This window comes from Lepus europaeus, chromosome 10, assembly GCF_033115175.1.
Source record: "Lepus europaeus isolate LE1 chromosome 10, mLepTim1.pri, whole genome shotgun sequence".
In the NCBI taxonomy this organism is placed as follows: domain Eukaryota; kingdom Metazoa; phylum Chordata; class Mammalia; order Lagomorpha; family Leporidae; genus Lepus; species Lepus europaeus.
The window spans coordinates 26,356,938-26,376,978 of NC_084836.1; the positions used below are offsets into that span (position 1 = coordinate 26,356,938).

Here is a 20,041-nt window from a genome sequence, read left to right on the forward strand (position 1 = left end):
AGCCATCCTCCACTGCTTTCTAAGGCATATGAGCAGGGAGCTTGATCTAAAGTGGAGCAACTGAGATTTGAACCTATGCCCATATGGGATGCCAGCACTGCAGGCCTTGGCTTTAACTCACTGTGACACAGCACTGGGCTTAAATATAAGTAGTCTTCCAAAAGTTTATGGGAAACACATATTATGAAAAAGCTGTACTTAGATTTTAAAATTTTTTTATCAGTCAAAGCAAAGTGTATCTTTAATAAAACTTTGAAGCCCGTTTTCTTGTCTTAGAGATCTTTTTAGCTAAAGAGTGACTGTGAACTGAGTGTTTCAGGAGAAATGCTTTCCTCATTACCTGATTTCCTGATGCCAGCTGAAGTCTCCTGCAACTTTTTGCCCTATTGTTTGTTCTTGTTAAATATTCAGAAAGTCAGGATCTTTTGTAGAGTGTAAGGAAGCAATATGAGAGCACTTCAGGGAATTTATATGTTGCCAGTTAGTTGGGAAAGATGAAACTGTAGATATTCTTGAGGCTGATACATTGAGTTGAATTATCATTGTAATACTTGATTGAAACTTAAATGACTGTATTATTCAAATGATCTTTTATCTACTTTGAATTCATTTTGTCTTCTATTTTTTATTTTAAAAGTACACATTTTTCTTTTTTTTAATTATTTGGAAAAGGCCAGTCTCTGCTATGGCCCGGGAGTGCAGTGGAGGATGGCCCAAGTGCTTGGGCCCTGCACCCACATGGGAGACCAGGAGAAGCACCTGGCAAAGCACCTGGTTCCTGGCTTCAGCTCAGCGAGATGCACCAGCCGCGGCAGCCATTGGAGGGTGAACCAACGGCAAAAGGAAGACCTTTCTCTCTGTCTCTCTCTCTCACTGTCCACTCTGCCTGTCAAAAAAATAAAAAATAAAATGATTTGGAAAGCAGAGGGACAGAAAGAGAGGATGATCTTGCATTTATTGGTTTTCTCCCCAAATGTCTGCAACAGCAATGCTGGGCCAGGCTGAAGCCAGAACCTGGTGCTCAATCTGGTTTTCTGCTTGAGTGCCAGAGACACAAAGAACTTGAGCCATCATCCCTTGCTGCCTCCCAGGGTGCACCTGAGCCAGAAGCTGAAATTGAAAGTAGAGCGATCCATTCTGACGTGGGGTTGTGGGTGTCCCATGGTGTCTTAAGTGCTATGCTAAATGCTCGCCCTTTGTCTACCTGTAAAAGGATGTCTTATGCTGTATTACACTTTTAAAAATCTAGCTATATTCTGAAAGATGTGTTCCATTTTTAAATATTTTCTTAAATCTAGAGGTAAAAAATTTTGTTGCATTGTGCATTTTTTTAGATTATAATGAGATCAGTGAAGAAATATTATTTGAATGATAGTTTGCTTTATTGGTACATTCTCTGGAGCGTACTGTTTCTATAGTTGGGATACATATGAGGACTTTTCTGAGGTTCGTTTGTGTTTGTTAAATTATTTTTTTTTGCTTTTAGAATGACTCAGTATACTTTAATTTAAGGTTGTTTGCAAAAGGGAGTTTTGAAGTGAGAACAAATTTAATTTATGAATTTTTCATAAATTGCCATCTCCTTTTAATTTAGGAAGTAGAAAAATACAGAGCTGAATATAATAAACTTCGCTATGAACATACATTTCTGAAATCAGAATTTGAACACCAGAAAGAAGAGTTTGCACGTGTTTTAGAAGAAGAAAAAATAAAACATGAATCAGAGGTAAGTTATTGATTACACTGATTTATTCATCATTGTATAGTTGATAAAATTTATTATATAATCTTGTAAATTCCAAATTGGAGTTGATTACATAATTACATTGTATTAATGTGAAATTATACTAATCATGAAGTATAGACTGACAGAGAAAGAGAGAAAGAGAACTTTTTCATCTGCTGGTTCACTCCTCAAATGGCTGCAACAGCTGGGGCTGGGTAAGGCTGAAGCCCGGAGCTTGGAACTCTATCTAAGTCTCCTATGAGGATGACAGGGGTCCAAGTACTTGGTCTATCCTCTGCTACTTTTCCAGGCATGTGGGCAGGGAGCTGAATTGGGAGTGGAGCAGTTGCTACTTGAACGGTCACTCCAATAGGGGATGCCAGCGTCCCAGGCAGCAACTTAACTGGCTGCAGCACAATGCCAGCCCTGTTGGTTTGCTCTTTGTCAATGGTTTTCTTGCGAGTGTTTTTTTCTGGCTATTAGATTTTTCTTTTTCTTTAATTCTTTATTTTGCCTCAGTCAAGAGAGATAGCCGGAGTTGGGAATTTCCATTGTACACAGTCTCTTGTCTCCCATAGCCACCGCGGGTACAGTTTATGTGATTGCCTGTTTAATACTTACTATCCCTATACTTTGTGGAACCAAACCACGCCCAAGAGAGTTACAGCTGTGATGCCATGCACCTTCTTCCCAATGATATGAACAAGGGATCTAATACCTTAGTGTGTGCCCATCACCTTCCGGAATTATACTGTGTTCTTTCTAACACCTGCAGCTGCATTATTTCACTCTGTGTACAGCATGTACTCCTACTCCATCACTATTGCTTTTGGCAGCTTTTCCACTCACTTTGTGATTTGTCCCTTGGTTCTACTAAAAATGGGTCCCTCTTTTTCATTCCTCATATTGTTTTTGGATGATTTGCAGGATGGAAAAGAAGAAACACCAATTTTATCCTGCCACATTCATAAAAATACAGCTTAGTGATTATAGTAATTCTGTGTATAAAGAACATCTGCATTTTGTATTAATTGTGTTACCTTCATTTGAAGTTAAGAGTTAAAGTACACTTACTGTTCTTTACAAATTGCTAAATGTTTATAATGTCAAGGGCATCCAATTGCAAGCTAAAACTGTGCTATTTGAATCAGACTGACTTTCTCTAGTCAGTGAGGAGACTATTCCATGACTGCTCCAGAGGTAAGAAGGTGTATGAACCTTGGATCGTTTGAGTGCATTGGCATTGCAGTACTAGAACACAACAAATATTTGTAATAGCTTTTTGCACTAAGAACTTATTTACAGCTTTAAATATTATGTCTGAGATAGGAAAGGATTATAATTTATTTTTTAAGATATATATTTATTTTTTTTTATTTTTGACAGGCAGAGTGGACAGTGAGAGAGAGACAGAGAGAAAGGTCTTCCTTTTGCCGTTGGTTCACCCTCCAATGGCCACCGCGGTAGGCGCGCTGCGGCCGGCGCACCGCGCTGATCCGATGGCAGGAGCGAGGTACTTATCCTGGTCTCCCATGGGGTGCAGGGCCCAAGGACTTGGGCCATCCTCCACTGCACTCCCTGGCCACAGCAGAGAGCTGGCCTGGAAGAGAGGCGACCGGGACAAGAACCCGGTGTGCCGGCGCCGCAAGGCAGAGGATTAGCCTAGTGAGCCGCGGCGCCGGCCGATATATCTGTTTTTAATTGACACATAGTAATTCTACATATTTATCGTGTGACATTTCAGTACATGTAATGATTATGTCAGGGTCATTGGCCTGTATCTCAGATATTTACCTTTTTTGTGTTTATTTTGAAAACATTCAAAATACTTTCTACTAGCTGTTTTGTAATATTAATTTTTTTAAAAAGTATTTATTTATTTATTTGAAAGGCAGATTTACAGAGAGGCAGAGAGAGAGAGAGGTCTTCCATCGCTGGTTCACTCCCCAGATGGCTGCAATGGCTGTGTTGATCCGAAGCCAGGAGCCAGGAGCTTTTTCCAGGTCTCCTACATAGGTGCAGGGGACTTGGGCCATTTTCTACTGCTTTTCCAGGCCATAGCTCCATTGGCAGTGGAGCAGCCAGGACATGAACCAACGTCCATATGGGATGCTGGCACTGCAGGTGGTGGCTTTACCCACTACACCACAGTGCCAGCCCCACAATTTTAATTATTATCAACCATTTTTGTACTACTGTGCTGTGGAACATTAGAAGTTATTCCTCTTTATCCAGCTGTGCCCCTGTGTCCATTAGTCATCTTCTCTCCCTCTCTCCTGCCTCATACCCTTAATAGGCTTTGGTAATCAATGTTGTATTCTCTACTTCTTACGGATCAACTTTTTAGCCTTCCCCTATTAAGTGAGAGCCTGCAGTGTTTTTTAATTTTCATTTCATTTCAAAGGCAGAAAAACAGAGAGGTAGGCAGAGATCTTGCATCTTCTGGTTTACTTCCCAAATTCTTTCTACAGCCAGGGTTGGGCTGGGCTGAAGTATAGAGCCAGGAACCAGGGGCTCTCATACGGATGGCAGGGACACAACTACTTGAGCCATTACCTGCTGTCTCCCAGGGTGTGCTGGAACTGAAGGCGGAGATGGGACTCAAATCCCTGGGTACTTGGATAAGGAATGTGAGCATTCCAATTGGCATCCAAACCACTGTGCCAAATGCTTACACTAGTATTTGTTTTTCTGTACCTGACTTTGTTCATCTAATGAATGAATGCCTAAATTGTTTCCAAGTCTTGGTTATTATGATTAGTGATGCAGTAAATGTATGAGTGCAGATGTCTCTTGAGTATACTGATTTCGGTTCTTTTAGGTACATGTCTGGTAGTGGGGTCGATGGATCATATGGTAGTTCTATTTTTAGTTTTCTGAGAAACCTACACATTTTCTTCCATAATGGCTGTACTGATTTGCCTTCCCACCAACAGTGTATGAGAGTTCTTCTTTCTCTATTGGCTTGACAGCATTTTTTTTTTTTTTTGTATTTTTATAATAGGCATTCTACCTGGAATTAGGTGATATCTCAGTCTTTTATTATTTTTATCTTTAATGGTTTATTTGGAAGGTAGAGAAATGGAGGGAGGTCTGCCATCTGCTAGTTCACACTTCAAGTGCCTCCAGCAGCATGGGCTGGCTTTGTTGAAGTCATGAGCCAGAAACTCAGTCCAGGTGTCACATATGGATGGCAGGGGCCCAACTACTGAGCCATCACTGACTGCCTTTCAGGTGTGCATCAGCAGGACTCTGAGTCAGGAACCAGAGCTGGAACTTGAACCTAGGCACCCCAGTATGGCATGCGGGCCTCCCAAGTGGCTTCTTAACCATTGCGCCAAATGTCCACCCTTCACTGTAGTTTTTTTTTTTTTTTTTTTTTTTTGACAGGCAGAGTGGACAGTGAGAGAGAGAGACAGAGAGAAAGGTCTTCTTTTTGCCGTTGGTTCACCCTCCAATGGCCGCCGCGGTAGGCGCGCTGTGGCCAGCGCACCGCGCTGTTCCAATGGCAGGAGCCAGGTGCTTATCCTGGTCTCCCATGGGGTGCAGGGCCCAAGAGCTTGGGCCATCCTCCACTGCACTCCCTGGCCATAGCAGAGAGCTGGCCTGGAAGAGGGGCAACCGGGACAGGATCGGTGCCCCGACCGGGACTAGAACCCAGTGTGCCGGCACCGCAAGGCGGAGGATTAGCCTACTGAGCCGCGGCGCCGGCTTTCACTGTAGTTTTGATATACAATTCCCTGATGTTCAGTGATGTTGAACCTTTTTTCATAGACTTGTTGACTGTGTGTCTTCATTTGATAGGTATCTGTCTTCCCTCCTGTGGTTTACTCCCCAAATGGCCGCAGTGGCCAGGACTGAGCCACGCCAATCCAGGTCTTCTACATGGGTGGCAAGGGCCCAAGCACTTGGGCCATCTTCCACTGCTTTTCCCAGGCCATTACTAGACAGCTGGATAGAAATACAGCAATCTGGACAGAAACTGATGGCCATATGGGATACCACAGGCCTCAGTTTTACTTGCTGCACCACATTGGCCCCTTCTTTGCAGTATATTTTGAAGTCAAGTATTGTAATGTTCCCTATCTCTCCCTCCTGCCCTCCCTCCTTCACTCACTCCTGTCTCTGTCTCTCCTTTCTTTCTGTGTCTATCAAACAAAATAAAACAAAAAAAAATTTCTTTTAATGATCTAACCCAAAGTCTTGGAACTATAAAACTCAATAAGTGAAGTAAAAAATGCAGTGCAGGGCATCGATGGCAGAATAGCTCAGGCAGAATATGTGAGCTTGAAGACAGATGTTTTGAAATATCCCAATCACAGAAAATCAGAAAAAAAGAAGAAACCTTTGATCCTTAGGAGACACCATTAAGTGAGCAAACTTTCATGTCATGGGTGTTCTAGAAGAAGAAGAGAAGGGAAAAGGCAGAGAAAACCTACTGAAGGGAATAATTACTGAAAACATTCTCAATTTTTGGAAAGAATGGGCATCGAGGTCCAGAAAGCTCACAGGATCTCTTAATAGATTCAACCTAAAAAGACCACCTCCAAAGGCATACTGTTACTCAGACTATCAAAAGTACAAAACAGAGAATTCTAAAAACAGCTAGAGAAAAGCATCAATTCACAAGTAAAGGAGTTCCCATTGATTAAAACAAACATATCAGTAGTAATCTTACAGATGAGGAAAGAATGGAATGATACATTCAAGGTAACCAGCAATGCTTTCCTTAGCTATGAAGAAGAAATAGTCTTTCCTAGACGAGCTAAAACTGAGGGGATTTGTCACCACCACACCAGCCCAATAAGAAATGCTGTACTGGGGGCCAGAGCTGTGGCATAGTATGGGTAAAGGCACCGACTGCAGTGCCAGCATCCCACATGGGAGCTGGTTCAATTCCTGGCTGCTCCACTTCTGATCCACTTCCTATCTCTGCTATGGCCTGGGAAAGCAGTAGAAGATGGCCCGAGTCCTTGGGCCCCTGCACCCACATGGGAGACCCAGAAGAGGCTCCTGGCCTCAGATCAGCTCAGCTCCAGCCTTTGCGGCCAATTGGGGAGTGAACTAGCGGATGGAAGACCCCCCCACCCCCACTCTGTATAACTCTTTGATACAAATAATAAAGTCAATCTTTAACAAAAATGCTGTACTGACTAGCTGTTCCTCTATCTGTATTCCTGTCCTTAAGCCCCCCTGTTCTCAAAGACACAGCAGTGTTGAAATTAGTCCAGTTAATAACTCTGCAATGGCTTCTAAGTATTTAAGTGAAAGGAGAAGTCTTATATCTCTCTCACTTTAAACAAGAAACCAGACATGACAGAGCCTAATGAGAAAGCCATGTTGAAAGCTCGGATAGGCTGCTAGCTAGGTCTCTTGCTCCTAACAGTTAACCAAGTTGTGTATACAAAGGAAAAGTTCTTGAAAGAAATCAAAGGACTGTTCCCAGTGAACACAGGGATAAGAGTGCAGAACAGTATCATTGCTTATATGGAGAAAGTTTCAGTGGTCTGAACAGCAGATAAAACCACCACAATATTTCCTTAAGCCTAAGCCTAATGCAAAGCCAAACCTCTTCATTTCTGCACAGAGGAGGCATCTGACTAGCAGAGGCTGGTTCATGAGATTTAAGGAAAGAAATTGTCTTCATAATATAAAAGTATAAGGTGAAACAGCAAGTACCACTGTGGAAGCTGCAGCAAGGTGTTCAGAAGATGTAGCTAAGACACTGAGAAAGGTGGCTGCACCAAACAGCATACTTCCATTGCAGATGACACAACATTCTACTGGAAGAAGATGCCATCTAGGACTTCTGTAACCAGAGAGATTACTTCTGGCTGCAAAGGCCAGGCTGCCTTGTTGGGGGATAATGTAGCTGGTGACCTTAATTGAAGTCCATGCTCATGTACCACTCTAAAAATCCTAGAGCCCTTAAGGATTACACTCAATCCTCTCTGCTTGTGCACTGCACATGCAAGTACAAAGCCCAGATGAGTTCATATCTCTTCGCATCAAGAGTTACTGAATATTTTAAGCTCACTGTTAATCTGCTGCAAAAGCAGTTTTTTCTTTCAAAATATTCGTTGACAATGCACCTGGTCACTAAGCACTCTGATGAATATATTCAGATTAATATTGTTTTCATACCTGTCAACATAACATCCAGCCTGCAGTTCATGGATGAAGGAGTAATTTTGACTTTCAAATCTTATCATTTCAGAAATTTGTACATTTTATAAGGCTATAGCTGCCATAGGTAGTGATTTCTCTGATGGTTCTGGGCGAAGTAGATAGGAAACTTTCAGGAAAGGATTCACCATTCCACATGCCGTTAAGAACATTTGTGGCTCATGAGCAGAAGCCAAAACACACATATTACCAGTTATTTGGAAGAAGTTGATTCCAACTCTCCTGGATAACTTGAAGGGATTCAATACTTCAGTTTAGGAGGTAACTGTAGATGTGGTAGAAATAGCAAAAGAACTAGAATTAGAAGGGAACCTGAAGATGTGACTGAATTGCTTCAGTCCCATAGTAAAATTTTAAGTTAGGAAGTTTTTTCTTACAGATGAGCTTATATTTGCTGCTGATAGGTGAGCAAACAAAGTAGTTTCTTGAGATGGAATGTGCTTCTAATGAAGATATGTGAACATTATTGATAAGACAACAAAGGATTTAAAATATTGCATACACTTAGTTGATAAAGCAGTAGTAGGATTTGAAAATATTGACTAATTATGAAAGAAGTTCTAATCTGAGAAAAATGCTAATAGACAAAATAACATGCTACAGAGAGTCTTTCATGAGGTTTATTTTAGGGACTTGATACAGCCACCCTAGCCTTTAGCAGTCACTATACTGATCAGTTAGGAACCAGCAGTATCCAGGCATACCCTCTTCCAGCAAAAACAATTATTTGCTGAAGGCTTAGATGATTAACATCTTTTAGCAATAAAGTATTTTAAATTATGTAGATATTTCAAAACATGTTATTGTTCACTTAATAGGGTATAGTATAGTATAAACATAACTTTTATATGCACTGGAAAACCAGAAAATTGATGACTCTTAATCATGGCATTTTCTTTCTTGCAGTGGTATGGAGTTGAACCTATAGTGTCTCTAACATTTACATGTAAATGTATATTTTTGCATTTATTAAGGACTTACATAAAACTTGTGTATTTTTTACCTTTTTTTTTTTAATTAATTTATTTTTTTTTTTTGACAGGCAGAGTGGACAGTGAGAGAGAGAGAGAGACAGAGAGAAAGGTCTTCCTTTGCCGTTGGTTCACCCTCTAATGGCCGCCGCGGTAGCGCGCTGCGGCCGGCGCACCGCGCTGTTCCGATGGCAGGAGCCAGGTGCTTCTCCTGGTCTCCCATGGGGTGCAGGGCCCAAGCACTTGGGCCATCCTCCACTGCACTCCCGGGCCATAGCAGAGAGCTGGCCTGGAAGAGGGGCAACCGGGACAGGATCGGTGCCCCGACCGGGACTAGAACCCGGTGTGCCGGCGCCGCAAGGCGGAGGATTAGCCTGTTGAGCCACGGCGCCGGCCTCCTTTTTTTTTTTTTTTTTAAGATTTATTTATTTTACTTGAAAGTCAGAGTTACACAGAGAGAGAAGGAGAGGCTGAGAGAGAGGTCTTCCATCCGCTGGTTTACTCCCCAATTGGCCGTGATGACTGAGCTATGCCAATCCGAAGCCAAGAGCTTCTTCTGGGTCTCCCACGCGAGTGCAGGGGCCCAAGTTCTTGGGCCATCTTCTGCTTTCCCAGGTAATAGCAGAGAGCTGGTTCAGAAGTGGAGCAGGCCCGTGCCGCGGCTCACTAGGCTAATCCTCCGCCTGTGGTGCCGGCACACCGGGTTCTAGTCCCGGTCGGGGCGCTGGATTCTGTCCCGGTTGCTCCTCTTCCTGTCCAGCTCTCTGCTATGGCCCAGGAAGGCATTGGAGGATGGCCCAAGTGCTTGGGCTCCTGCACCCATGTGGGAGACCCAGAAAAAGCTCCTGGCTTCAGGTGAGCTCAGCTCCGGCTGTTGTAGCCATTTGGGAAGTGAACCAGCTGGTGGAAGACCTCTCTCTCTCTCTCTCTCTCTCTCTCTCTCTCTGCCACTGCTTCCCTGTAACTCTGCCTTTCAAATAAATAAATAAAATATCTTAGGCATTGTCAGGCACACAATAAATAATCAATGATATTACTACCATAAGTGCCCAAGAGTATTAATTATGGTACTAATTAACGTAAGTAAAGCATTTTAAGGTAGATTTCAGATTGCTGAATTAAAGATTACAGACACTGATGAATGAAAAAAAGGAGCAAATGACAAATCTACATTTAATTTATTGAAGCACTTTATATATGCTTCTGTGAATCCTTTGAAAAACCCTGTGAGTTAGGTTATCATTACCCCATTGTATGCATGAAAAAAATGGAAACACTGAAATATTGTCCCAAATTTACACAGCTAGTACAACTAACAGCTGTCTGGGAATTTCTGCAGTTGCCCATTGTGGAGTAATAGGAACTGATTTTACTTCATGGCCCTGTCTAAAGACTGGAGCAAAATGATAGGAAACAATGATTTTCAAACATTTGAAAGGCAGAGTGTTGGGGAGCTTTAGAGTTCTGCCCAGCGTAATGCTTGAGTCTTCAGTTGAGTGCTGTCTATTGTATGTGTGTGTTTACTGTACAAGGCCAAAGAACGGAAATGATCTAAGTAAAACGGTTCTGCTGTGGCTATTTGAGGAGTGAACCAGTGGATGGAAGATCTCTCTTTATCTGTCTCTCTGCTCCCACCCCCAACCTTGCCTTTCAAATAAATAAATAAATCTTTAGAAAATACAAAAATATTAGCAGACACTAGACTTGTTTGTGTGATCCTTTTGACTCTTAGACCTATCAGTGTGATCAGTTGTGAACTGAAATTGATCACTTGGACTAGTGAGATGGCATTGGTACATGCAACCTTGATGAGATTGTATTGGAATCTCCTGGCACATTTCTAACTCCACAATTTGGGGCAAGTCTGATTGAGCATGTCCCAAATTGTACATCTCCTCCCTCTCTTATTCCCACTCTTATATTTATCCAACATGGGAAGCGTGATACACAGCAGATTCATAGAATGGCAGATGTCCTAAACAGCACTCTGGCCTCAGAATCAGCCCTTAAGGCATTTGGATCTGGCTGAAGAGCCCTTGAGAGTATTTTAGGCATGGAAAGCCAAGACACTCTGGCAAAAAAAAAAAGAGGACCTAAATGAAAGATCTCTGTGAGTGAGAAAGAATGGAGCCATCAAAGAAGGAGGTATCTTTCTCTGAAGGGAGGAGAGAACTTCTACTTTCACTATGACCTTGTCTAAATAAGATCGAAGTCGGCAAACTCAAAATGCTTCCATAGCCTTGGCAACTCATGACAAGAGCCTAGGGAGATTACTGACACCATAAACAAGAGTGTCAAATTGTTAAGTCAACAACAGGAGTCACTGTGTACTTACTCCTCATGTGGGATCTCTGTCCTTAATGTGTTGTCTAATGTGAATTAATGCTATAACTAGTACTGAAACAGTATTTTACACTTTATGTTCTGTGTGGGTGCAAGCTGATGAAATCTTTACTTAATATATACTAAATCGATCTTCTGTATATAAAGATAATTGAAAATGAATCTTGATGTGAATGTAATGGGAGAGGGAGCGGGAGATGGGAGGGTTGCAGGTGGGAGGGAAGTTATGGTGGGGAAAAGCCATTGTAATCCATAAACTGTACTTTGGAAATTTATATTTACTAAATAGAAGTTTAAAAATAAATAAATAAAAATAAATACCTAACCAATCAAAAAAAAAAGAAAACACAAAAATATATAAATATTAAAAAAAAAAAAACAATTCCTGTAGCTCACATGGGTCTGGACAAAATTTTTGTTGATTCAGCCAGGGTTGAAAGACAGTCTAATACATGGTACAATTAGAAGACTCCAAAGGGTTGTGCCTCAGGATAGGGCTGAATTAGCTATAGACTAAAGGCTATTCTGGTTTTGTTTCACAAGTATGACAGCAAAATTTGAAAGGTATCTTAATTGCAACTCAGAATAAGGATTCAAACTACACAAAGGGAAACAGCCCCAAATTGGAAAAATGTAAAATCTACAATGTCTGCCAATAAAAAATTGACTGGATAGCCCAGGTAGGTTAACTGGTGAATTATACCAGATATTTAAGGAAGATTTCATACTGGTTCTTTATAATCTCTTCAAGAAAACAAGATCAGAAGGATACTTTCTACTCATTCTATAAAGCCTATGCAATTCGAATACCAAAGCCAGATAATAGCATCTGCCCCTGGGGAACAAGAAGGGTTCCTCCCTGCTGTGGTGTCCCTGGGGAGCTCTGCCGACAGCTGACCTTAATGAGGTGCCCTGCCCCATCCTGTCTAGGTTGTGTCAGAGGAGTTCTAGTGCACAAGACTCTACTGTGCCCAGGTATCCAGCAAGGCAGGTTGTGTGGGGAGCAGCAAGTCACAGCTCAGCCTCTCCCAGCCAGGAAGGAGTCGGTGACGGCCTCATGGGGGAGCCGTGAGAGATTTACAGTAGCCATGGTGAGAATGCTTTAGTGAGCAATTTCTTTTATTTTTTTTTTAAAGTTTAGTAATTTCAAACATAGTTGAAACAAATGAAAAAGAGAGACTCAACAATGAAATCGAACAATAAAATTGAAAATATAAAGAACAATTGGAAGTTTTAGAGCTGAAAAATACAATGACAAGAAAACCTCAGTTGTAGGGATCACTTGCAGAATGGAAGGGACGGAGTTAAAAAAAATCAGTCAACTAGAAGATAAAATATTACAAATGACCTAATGTGAATAAACTAGAGAAAAGAGTTTTTAAGCACATGAAACATATACTCAGTAACCTGTCAACTATATCAGATGATCTAGGGTTAACTATATAATCATTAAGTGTACTGAACATAGATAATTGTAAAAATTAAGAGTGGAAATCTGAGAGGGAGGTGGAGGAAGGATTGGAGCATGGGTGGGAGGGAGGGTAGGGAGGAAGTGCCACTGTATTCCTAAAATGGTACAAAGGAAATATATGAAACTTATATAACTTAAATTATATATATAACAAATTATATATAATTTGTAAATTATAAATATATAACATATATAACTTGTATAACTTAAATTATATATATTTTTAATATAATATTTTATATATATAAAAGGAGAGTAAGGTTAAAAAACTAATGAAGATACAATGACTGAAAACCTCCTAAATTTGATAAAGGCTTAGACCTACAGATTCAAGAAGCTGAGCTAATCTCACTGGATAAATCCAAAGATGTCCACACCGAGAGACACCATGATCAAACAAATCTTGAAAGCAGTAGGATAAATTATGCCTATTGGGAGAGGAAAAATCAGAAAATAGGCAAATTTCTTTTAGAAAGCACAGAGGCAAGGAGTGAATGGTACAATAATAGTGAATGCTGAAAAAAAAAAAAAAAAAGAAGAGCTGTTAATTCATAACCCTATCCAGCAAAAATATTGTTCTGGACTGAAGAGAAAATCAAGACGTTCTTAAAAGAGAAAAAAAAAACAGTTTTGTGGAGGGTGTTTTTTTTTTTTTTCCCCCCTCTGATAGATTTATCCAAAAGACTGTCTAAAAGAGTGTATAAGGGGCCAGCACTGTGCTGATAAAGCTGCCATATGCACTCCCAGTATCCCATATGCGTGCCAGTTTGAGTCTTGGCTGCTCTACTTCCAATCCAACTCCCTGCTAATACACCTTGGAAAGCAGCAGAAGATGGCCAAGTACTTAGGCCCCTGCACTCATGTGGGAAACCTGGAAGAAACTCCTGGCTTCTGGCTTTGGATTGCCCAGCTCTGGTCATTGCAGTCATTTGGGAAGTGAACCAGCAGATGGAAGATTGCTGTGTTTCTCCCTCTCTCTCGCTCTGTGACTCTTCGTTTCAAATAAAAAAATCTTTAAAAAAAAGAGAGGGAAAGTGTATAAAGAAAAAGAAAATAGTAGCAGGAAACCATAACACCAGGAAGGATCAAAGAACATGACAAGCAAAATGATGATGGTAGACTTTGCTTTGCTTCACAAATTTTCTAAATTTTATTTTATGGCTAAAGTAAAAATTACAACACTGATGTGGTTGTAAAAGGGTATAAAGGGAATTAAGACAATTGTAAATGAGGACAAAGGAACATAAATGGAGGTAAAGTTTCTATGTCACTCAGATTGGTAAAATGAACTCAGTAGGCTGTGGTAAGTTACATTTATGTAATGTAGTAGTGAGAGCAACCACTAAAAAAGCTATATGAAGAGATACATTCAAGGCGTTATAGAGGGGCAGGCATTTGCTATATATAGTGCTTAAGATGCTGCTTACAACGTCCACATCCCATGTTGGAGAGCCTAGGTTTGAATTTTGGCTGTGCTTTCCATTCTAGTTTCTTGCTAATTCACCCCCTAAGTGACAGCAGTGTTTGCTCAAGTTGTTGGGTAATTAACCACTCACAGGAGACCTGGATTGAGTTCCTGGTTCCTGATTTTGCCCATTTGAACATTTGAGGTGTGAACCAGCAAAGGTGAGATTACTATCTTTCTCTTTCTCTCAAGCAATTAAAATACAAATAAAAAATGTAAAAACCTAAATAAGTTAAAATGGAATACAAAAAAAGAAAAAAAGTTCAGGTAACCAGCAGGAGTGGAGGAAAAAGAAAATTGAATCCAAAAGCAGAGAAGAAACAAAAAAATGAGACACTCAACATATCAATAGTTGCAAGTAGTCTAAATAAGTTATGCAAGAGTAGTTTTTAAAAAATGACCCAACTAGACATATATATGGGGTACTTCAAAAAGTTCATGGAAAAATGGGGAGAAAATAGAAAAATGGAATTGAAAGATGAGTTTAATGCAAAAAGTTTTTGAAATCCATATTTTGTTTTTAATACATTTTCTGTGAATTTTTTAAAAGATTTATTTATTTGAAAGTCAGAGTTACATAGAGGAGGAGAGGTGGAGAGAGAGAAAGAGGTCTTCCATCCGCTGTTTCACTCCCCAGTTGGCTACAACTGTTGGAGCTGCGCTGATCCAAAGGCAGGAGCCAGGAGCTTCTTCCGGGTCTCCCACGTGGGTGCACGGGTCCAAGGTCTTGGCCCATTTTCTACTGCTTTCCCAGGCCATAGCAGAGAGCTGGATTGGATGTGGAGCAGCTGGGTCTCGAACTGGCGCCCATATAGGATTCTGGCACTGAAGGTGGCAGCTTTACCCGCTTTTACGCCACAGTGCTAGCCCCTTCCATGAATTTTTGGAGAGCCCAGTGAGGATGGAGAAGAGAAAGAAATGATGTGTCACAAAAGGTCAATCCATAAGAAGACATGGGAATTCTCAATTTGTAGGTACCAAACAGAGCTACAAAATCTGTGAAACAAAAATTGATATAAATAAAAATAGAAACAGACAAATCTACAGGTATACTTGGTTAATTCACATCTCTCAACAATTTCTAGAACAATTAGAAAATTAGCAAGGATATAGAAGAACTCAACACTATCAATGAATAGGATTTAATTAACAGAGTATTCCACTCAAGCACACAAACACATTGTTTGAAGTATCCACATTTTTTGAAGTATAGGAAGGTACTTTGAAAAAAATTATGCAAAAATGTAATTAAAAGTATGAGTTTTTTTGGTGCAAAGTATTTTTGTTAATATGTGATATATGCCTATTGGGAAAAAACTATGCATGTATTTGATTTTTTTTATGCAAAACAAGCTCATGCTTTAAATTACATCTTTCTATAAACTCTTTGAGGTGCCCTTATTCAAGATAAGCCATATCCTCGGCTATAAAATAAACCTTAACAAACTTAAAACACTTGAAATTATCCAGAGCGAGTTCTCAGACCACAAAAGGATCAAAGTAGGAAATAGCATAAAAGTAACAGAGAAATTGTCAAACACAGGGAAATGAAATGATATGCTTCAAATAATTTGAGTTAAAGAAGTTTCAATAAAAAATTGCAATGAGATTATATTTCAGAAAATACATTGAAAATGGAAGTATAGGCATGAAAAATTCTTGGACACAGCTAAAGCAGTGCTGAGAGAAATATTTATAACACTAAATGAATGTGTTAAAAAAGAGCAAAAATATCAAGTCAGTAAGCTCTCTTCTCTAGAACCTACAAAAGGTTATCAAAAAATAAAACTGAGGCAAGCATAAGGAAGGACATAATAAACAGAAGAAATCAATAAAGTTGAAAACAGAGAAAATCAATGAAGCAAAAAGCTGACAAACTTCTAGTAAGACTGACAAAGACAGAAGACATTACCTCTATCAGAAATGAAACAGAGTATCCCTCATGACCTTGCAGACTTTAAAAGGTAGTGAAAGAACCCTGTAAACAACTCTAGCCAAATAAATTTGACAGTGTAGGTTAACTGGATCAGTTTTTAAAATGGCACAGACTTTATAACTTACTCCATTTGAAATAGGTGATTTAAATAGGCATGTATAACTATTAGGAAAATTGAACCTGTAATTTAAAAACTTCCCCCAAATAACTGTTTTACTAGAGAATTCTATCAAGTATTTAAAGAAAAATTGAGATCAATTCTATACAATGTCTTCCAGAAAACAGAAGGGTGTTACCATTGACATAAACAGCATTTCTGTATCATTCCTTGCAATAATACATTGCAAATCAACCTACTGTTACCTGAAAATAAAAAGTGTAATTAAAAAGCCAGAAGGAAAAAGACACTTTGTACAGAATAACAAAGATATGAATGACAACAGATTTCTTTTTGAAATGATACAAGTCAGAATAAAGCAGAGGAATAACTTTAAGGTTTGAAAGACAAAAAGATTGATTCCACAGCTTGCTCTCTTCCCGATTTTCTTGTGCTGCGCTGTAAAGGTAATAAACAAAGCTAGATGGAGCAGTAGGGTATACCACCTTTCCCTTTTGTATACCCCTGGGGAGTTGGAGTGCTACTGTCATGTTTTGAAAAGGAAATCAACCACTGCTCCTATTCCTTGGTCTGTTTCTTTGCCATTTCCTTTATTTCAACAAGTTTTTGAAAAGTGAAATTGGTTAATACTTCATCTTACCTGTCAAGCTGGTGTTTATAGAGAATAAAGTTAATGTAGAGGTAACTGCAATACTGGCAGATTTGGATAATAACTGTCAGAAGAAAGTCAAAGAAAACCCTATGGAAATTTAAAGGAAGGATAGAGAGCACAACAAACTGAAGATGTCAGGGAAGGTGATTGAGAGCAGAGGAAGAGGAGAGACCTGAGGATATATCTAAGATATCTGCCCATTTAATGGGATAAGAGGGTGTCATGGTGGTGATTGAATGTGAAAAGCTTGTCAGCAGCAGAGGTTTTTTTGTTTGCCCGTCTGCTGGGTTGTGTCCCATCCAAAACAATGCTGAGTATGTAGTAAATACCAGGTAAATATTTGTTGTATAGAGAAATTAGAAGGCAATGATCACCAGCTTTGGTAAGAATGATTTGATAATAAGCTCTGGTTTTGGAGTCATAAACATGTAATGTAATCTTGACTGTGCAGTTAGCTACTTGTCTTCCAGTATCAAAGCTTCAGCTATCACTTTAGCTACCATTTGAATGCCTTTTAAAACTGCTGGAGAGAGGGATAATATAGGAAAACATTAGCTGTGTAACTTTGTATTGTAAATGGGTATTGTATGAGAACATTGTATCACTGTTGATTTCATAGGTAGAGCCCTTAAATCAATATGCATAGTAATGAGTACCCAGTAAGGGCACCGTTGTCTGAACCTGAGTTGCAAATTCACTCCTAAGCTGTCACACTCTAATGTAGCACATTAAAATTATATATGGATTACCTTTTACAAAAGTGAAATAGTATGTTAAAGATAATTCAGCTCAAACCCTTCATTTAAACTGAGGTCAGAATGAAAGTGTAACTTAAATAAAGTAACACAGCCAGCTCAAGAAAAAACTATAGAGAAAAAAAAGGTAGTGAAGGACCAAACTGGAGGGTAATTATCATTTGTAGAGTATGGGATGAAAAATAGGAGAGAGATACTTATTAATTAGGCTTTTGAGCACTTGCCTTTGAATACTGTGGTTATCTTCAAGGATAGATTTTATTTGATGGAAAATGTCATTTGCCTACTGGATAGCTCTCTATTTCCAGTTGACATCTTTAATTCAGCATGTCCAAAATCAAGATAAAATCCGTCTATATTTTTTATTTATTTATATTTTTATTTTTTGACAGGCAGAGTTAGACAGTGAGAGAGAGAGAGAGAGACAGAGAGAAAGGTCTTCCTTCCATTGGTTCACCCCTCAAATGGTTGCTGCGGCCGGCACGCTGCACCAATCCAAAGCCAGGAGCCAGGTGCTTCCTCCTGGTCTCCCATACGGGTGCAGGGCCCAAGCACTTGGGCCATCCTCCACTGCCTTCAAGGGCCATGGCAGAGAGCTGGCCTGGAAGAGGGGCAACCGGGACAGAACCTGGCGCCCCGACCAGGACTAGAACCTGGGGTGCCAGCACCGCAGGCGGAGGATTAGCTTAGTGAGCTGTGACGCCGGCCAAGATTCAGTCTATATTAAGACTGAAAAGAATCTTAAGGGGTTGGTGCTGTGGCCTAGCAGGTTATGCCGCTGCTTGCAGTGCCAGTATCCTGTATGGACGCAGGTTCGTTTCCCGGCTGCTCCACTTCCAATCTAGCTCCCTGCTGACACACCTGGGAAACCAATGGAAGATGGCCTAAGTGCTTGGACCCCCTGAACCCACATGGGAGACACAGATGAAGCTCCTGGCTCTTGGCTTTAACCTGGCCCAGCCTCAGCCATTGCTATCTTTTGGAGAGGGAACAGCAGATGGAAGATCCTCCTCTCTCTGCCTTTACCTCTGCCTCTTCCTGTAATTCTGCCTTTCAAATAAATAAATAAATCTTAAAAAAATGAGGGGGGCAGCATTATGGCCTAGTGGGTAAAGCTATAGCCTATAATGCCTGAATCTCATATGGATGCTGGTTCTCATCCCGGCTGCTCCACTTGTGATCCAGCTCCCTGCTAATGCCCCTAGGAAAACAACAGAAGATGGCACAAGGCTTGGGCCCCTGCACCCATTTGGGAGTCCTAGAAGAAGCTCCTGGCTCCTAGCTTTGGATTGACCCAGCTCCAACTGTTGCACCCATTTGGGAGGTGAAACTAGCTAATGGAAGATCTCTGTCTCTCCCTCTCTCCTTCTGTAACCCTGCCTTTCAAATAAACTTTTTAAAAGGTGGAGGGTGTCTTAGAGGCCCCTAGTTCAGTATACCATTTACAGATGAAGAAAACAGCGTACTCTGCAGTGGAGGTCTCACTTCTGAGATTCATGGATAGCTCTGTGTCTCAGGCCATTTTTGCTTAGGTTGCACAGCATTCCCTTAGGGTCCTTTCGGCTGGGAGTGAGCCTTTGAAATTCATCCTGGCTACAAAAACTGTTGAATTATGTCCTTAAGTTGAATCCTATGAAGAAGTTCAGTGAATACAGAGATTTGGTGGTGGTGATGGTAGGGCATTGGTAGGTGGGGAGAGCGAGAAGGGAAGAATGAGTTCTGTCCTGATTGCCTGGCCATCTGATTTGTGGAAACAAGGAACCAAGCAAGTGCCTCAGAGGTTAGGAAGCAGTTTGAGAGCCCATGGGGTCTGGCAGTGAAAATGGGAATGAACGACAAAGGGACTGGTGTCTCTGCTCTGTAGATTACTCAGTAACTTTAGCATGTGCCTGGGAGTAACCATGTACAGTTCTTTCTTGAATCTAAGAAGTAAGTACTAAACCATCATTACAACTAAGACTTTAGTAAATACTCGGCTATCATTTAAATACTTTAATTGATCACATTTGTGTTTACACAGACAAGTAAAGTAGCTTTGGTGTTCATTAGTTGCCTTGAAATAGATAATTTTGTTAGCGTGGACGTAGCGCTCAATTACTGTCAAATGAGAAGCCTAGCAGTAGTTAGCGTTTAGGTCTTACACAAACCCCTGTAATGTTCGATAAACTTTAGAATTACTTTAATTCATTTTATAGCATTATTTGTAATTTTGAATTTTAGTCAGCAGCTGATTAAGTTCTGTGCTGGACATCATGGAGAGAAGGAAAATGTCCTCTCATTGGAGTCTTGCTGAGTACAGGATTAAGAGTGTGACAGTTTCGAGTCTTTCCTTTTTACTTCATTTTACCACCTGAGCGTTCATATTGCATAATTTTTAATTTTATTTTACTGACTTGTTAAGCATGTTCATGACTAAAA

At 40.4% G+C, this 20,041-nt stretch overlaps 1 protein-coding gene across 2 annotated transcripts in view; it reads left to right on the forward strand.

The window, feature by feature from the left end:
* CEP83 (centrosomal protein 83) overlaps positions 1-20,041 on the forward strand; it is a 146,600-nt gene that overhangs the window by 74,154 nt on the left and 52,405 nt on the right. For both annotated transcript variants that reach the window (XM_062203118.1, XM_062203119.1), the window contains one exon: positions 1,595-1,726. In XM_062203118.1, coding sequence (XP_062059102.1) covers positions 1,595-1,726 — 132 coding nt within the window. The remainder of the gene's footprint in view (positions 1-1,594; positions 1,727-20,041) is intronic.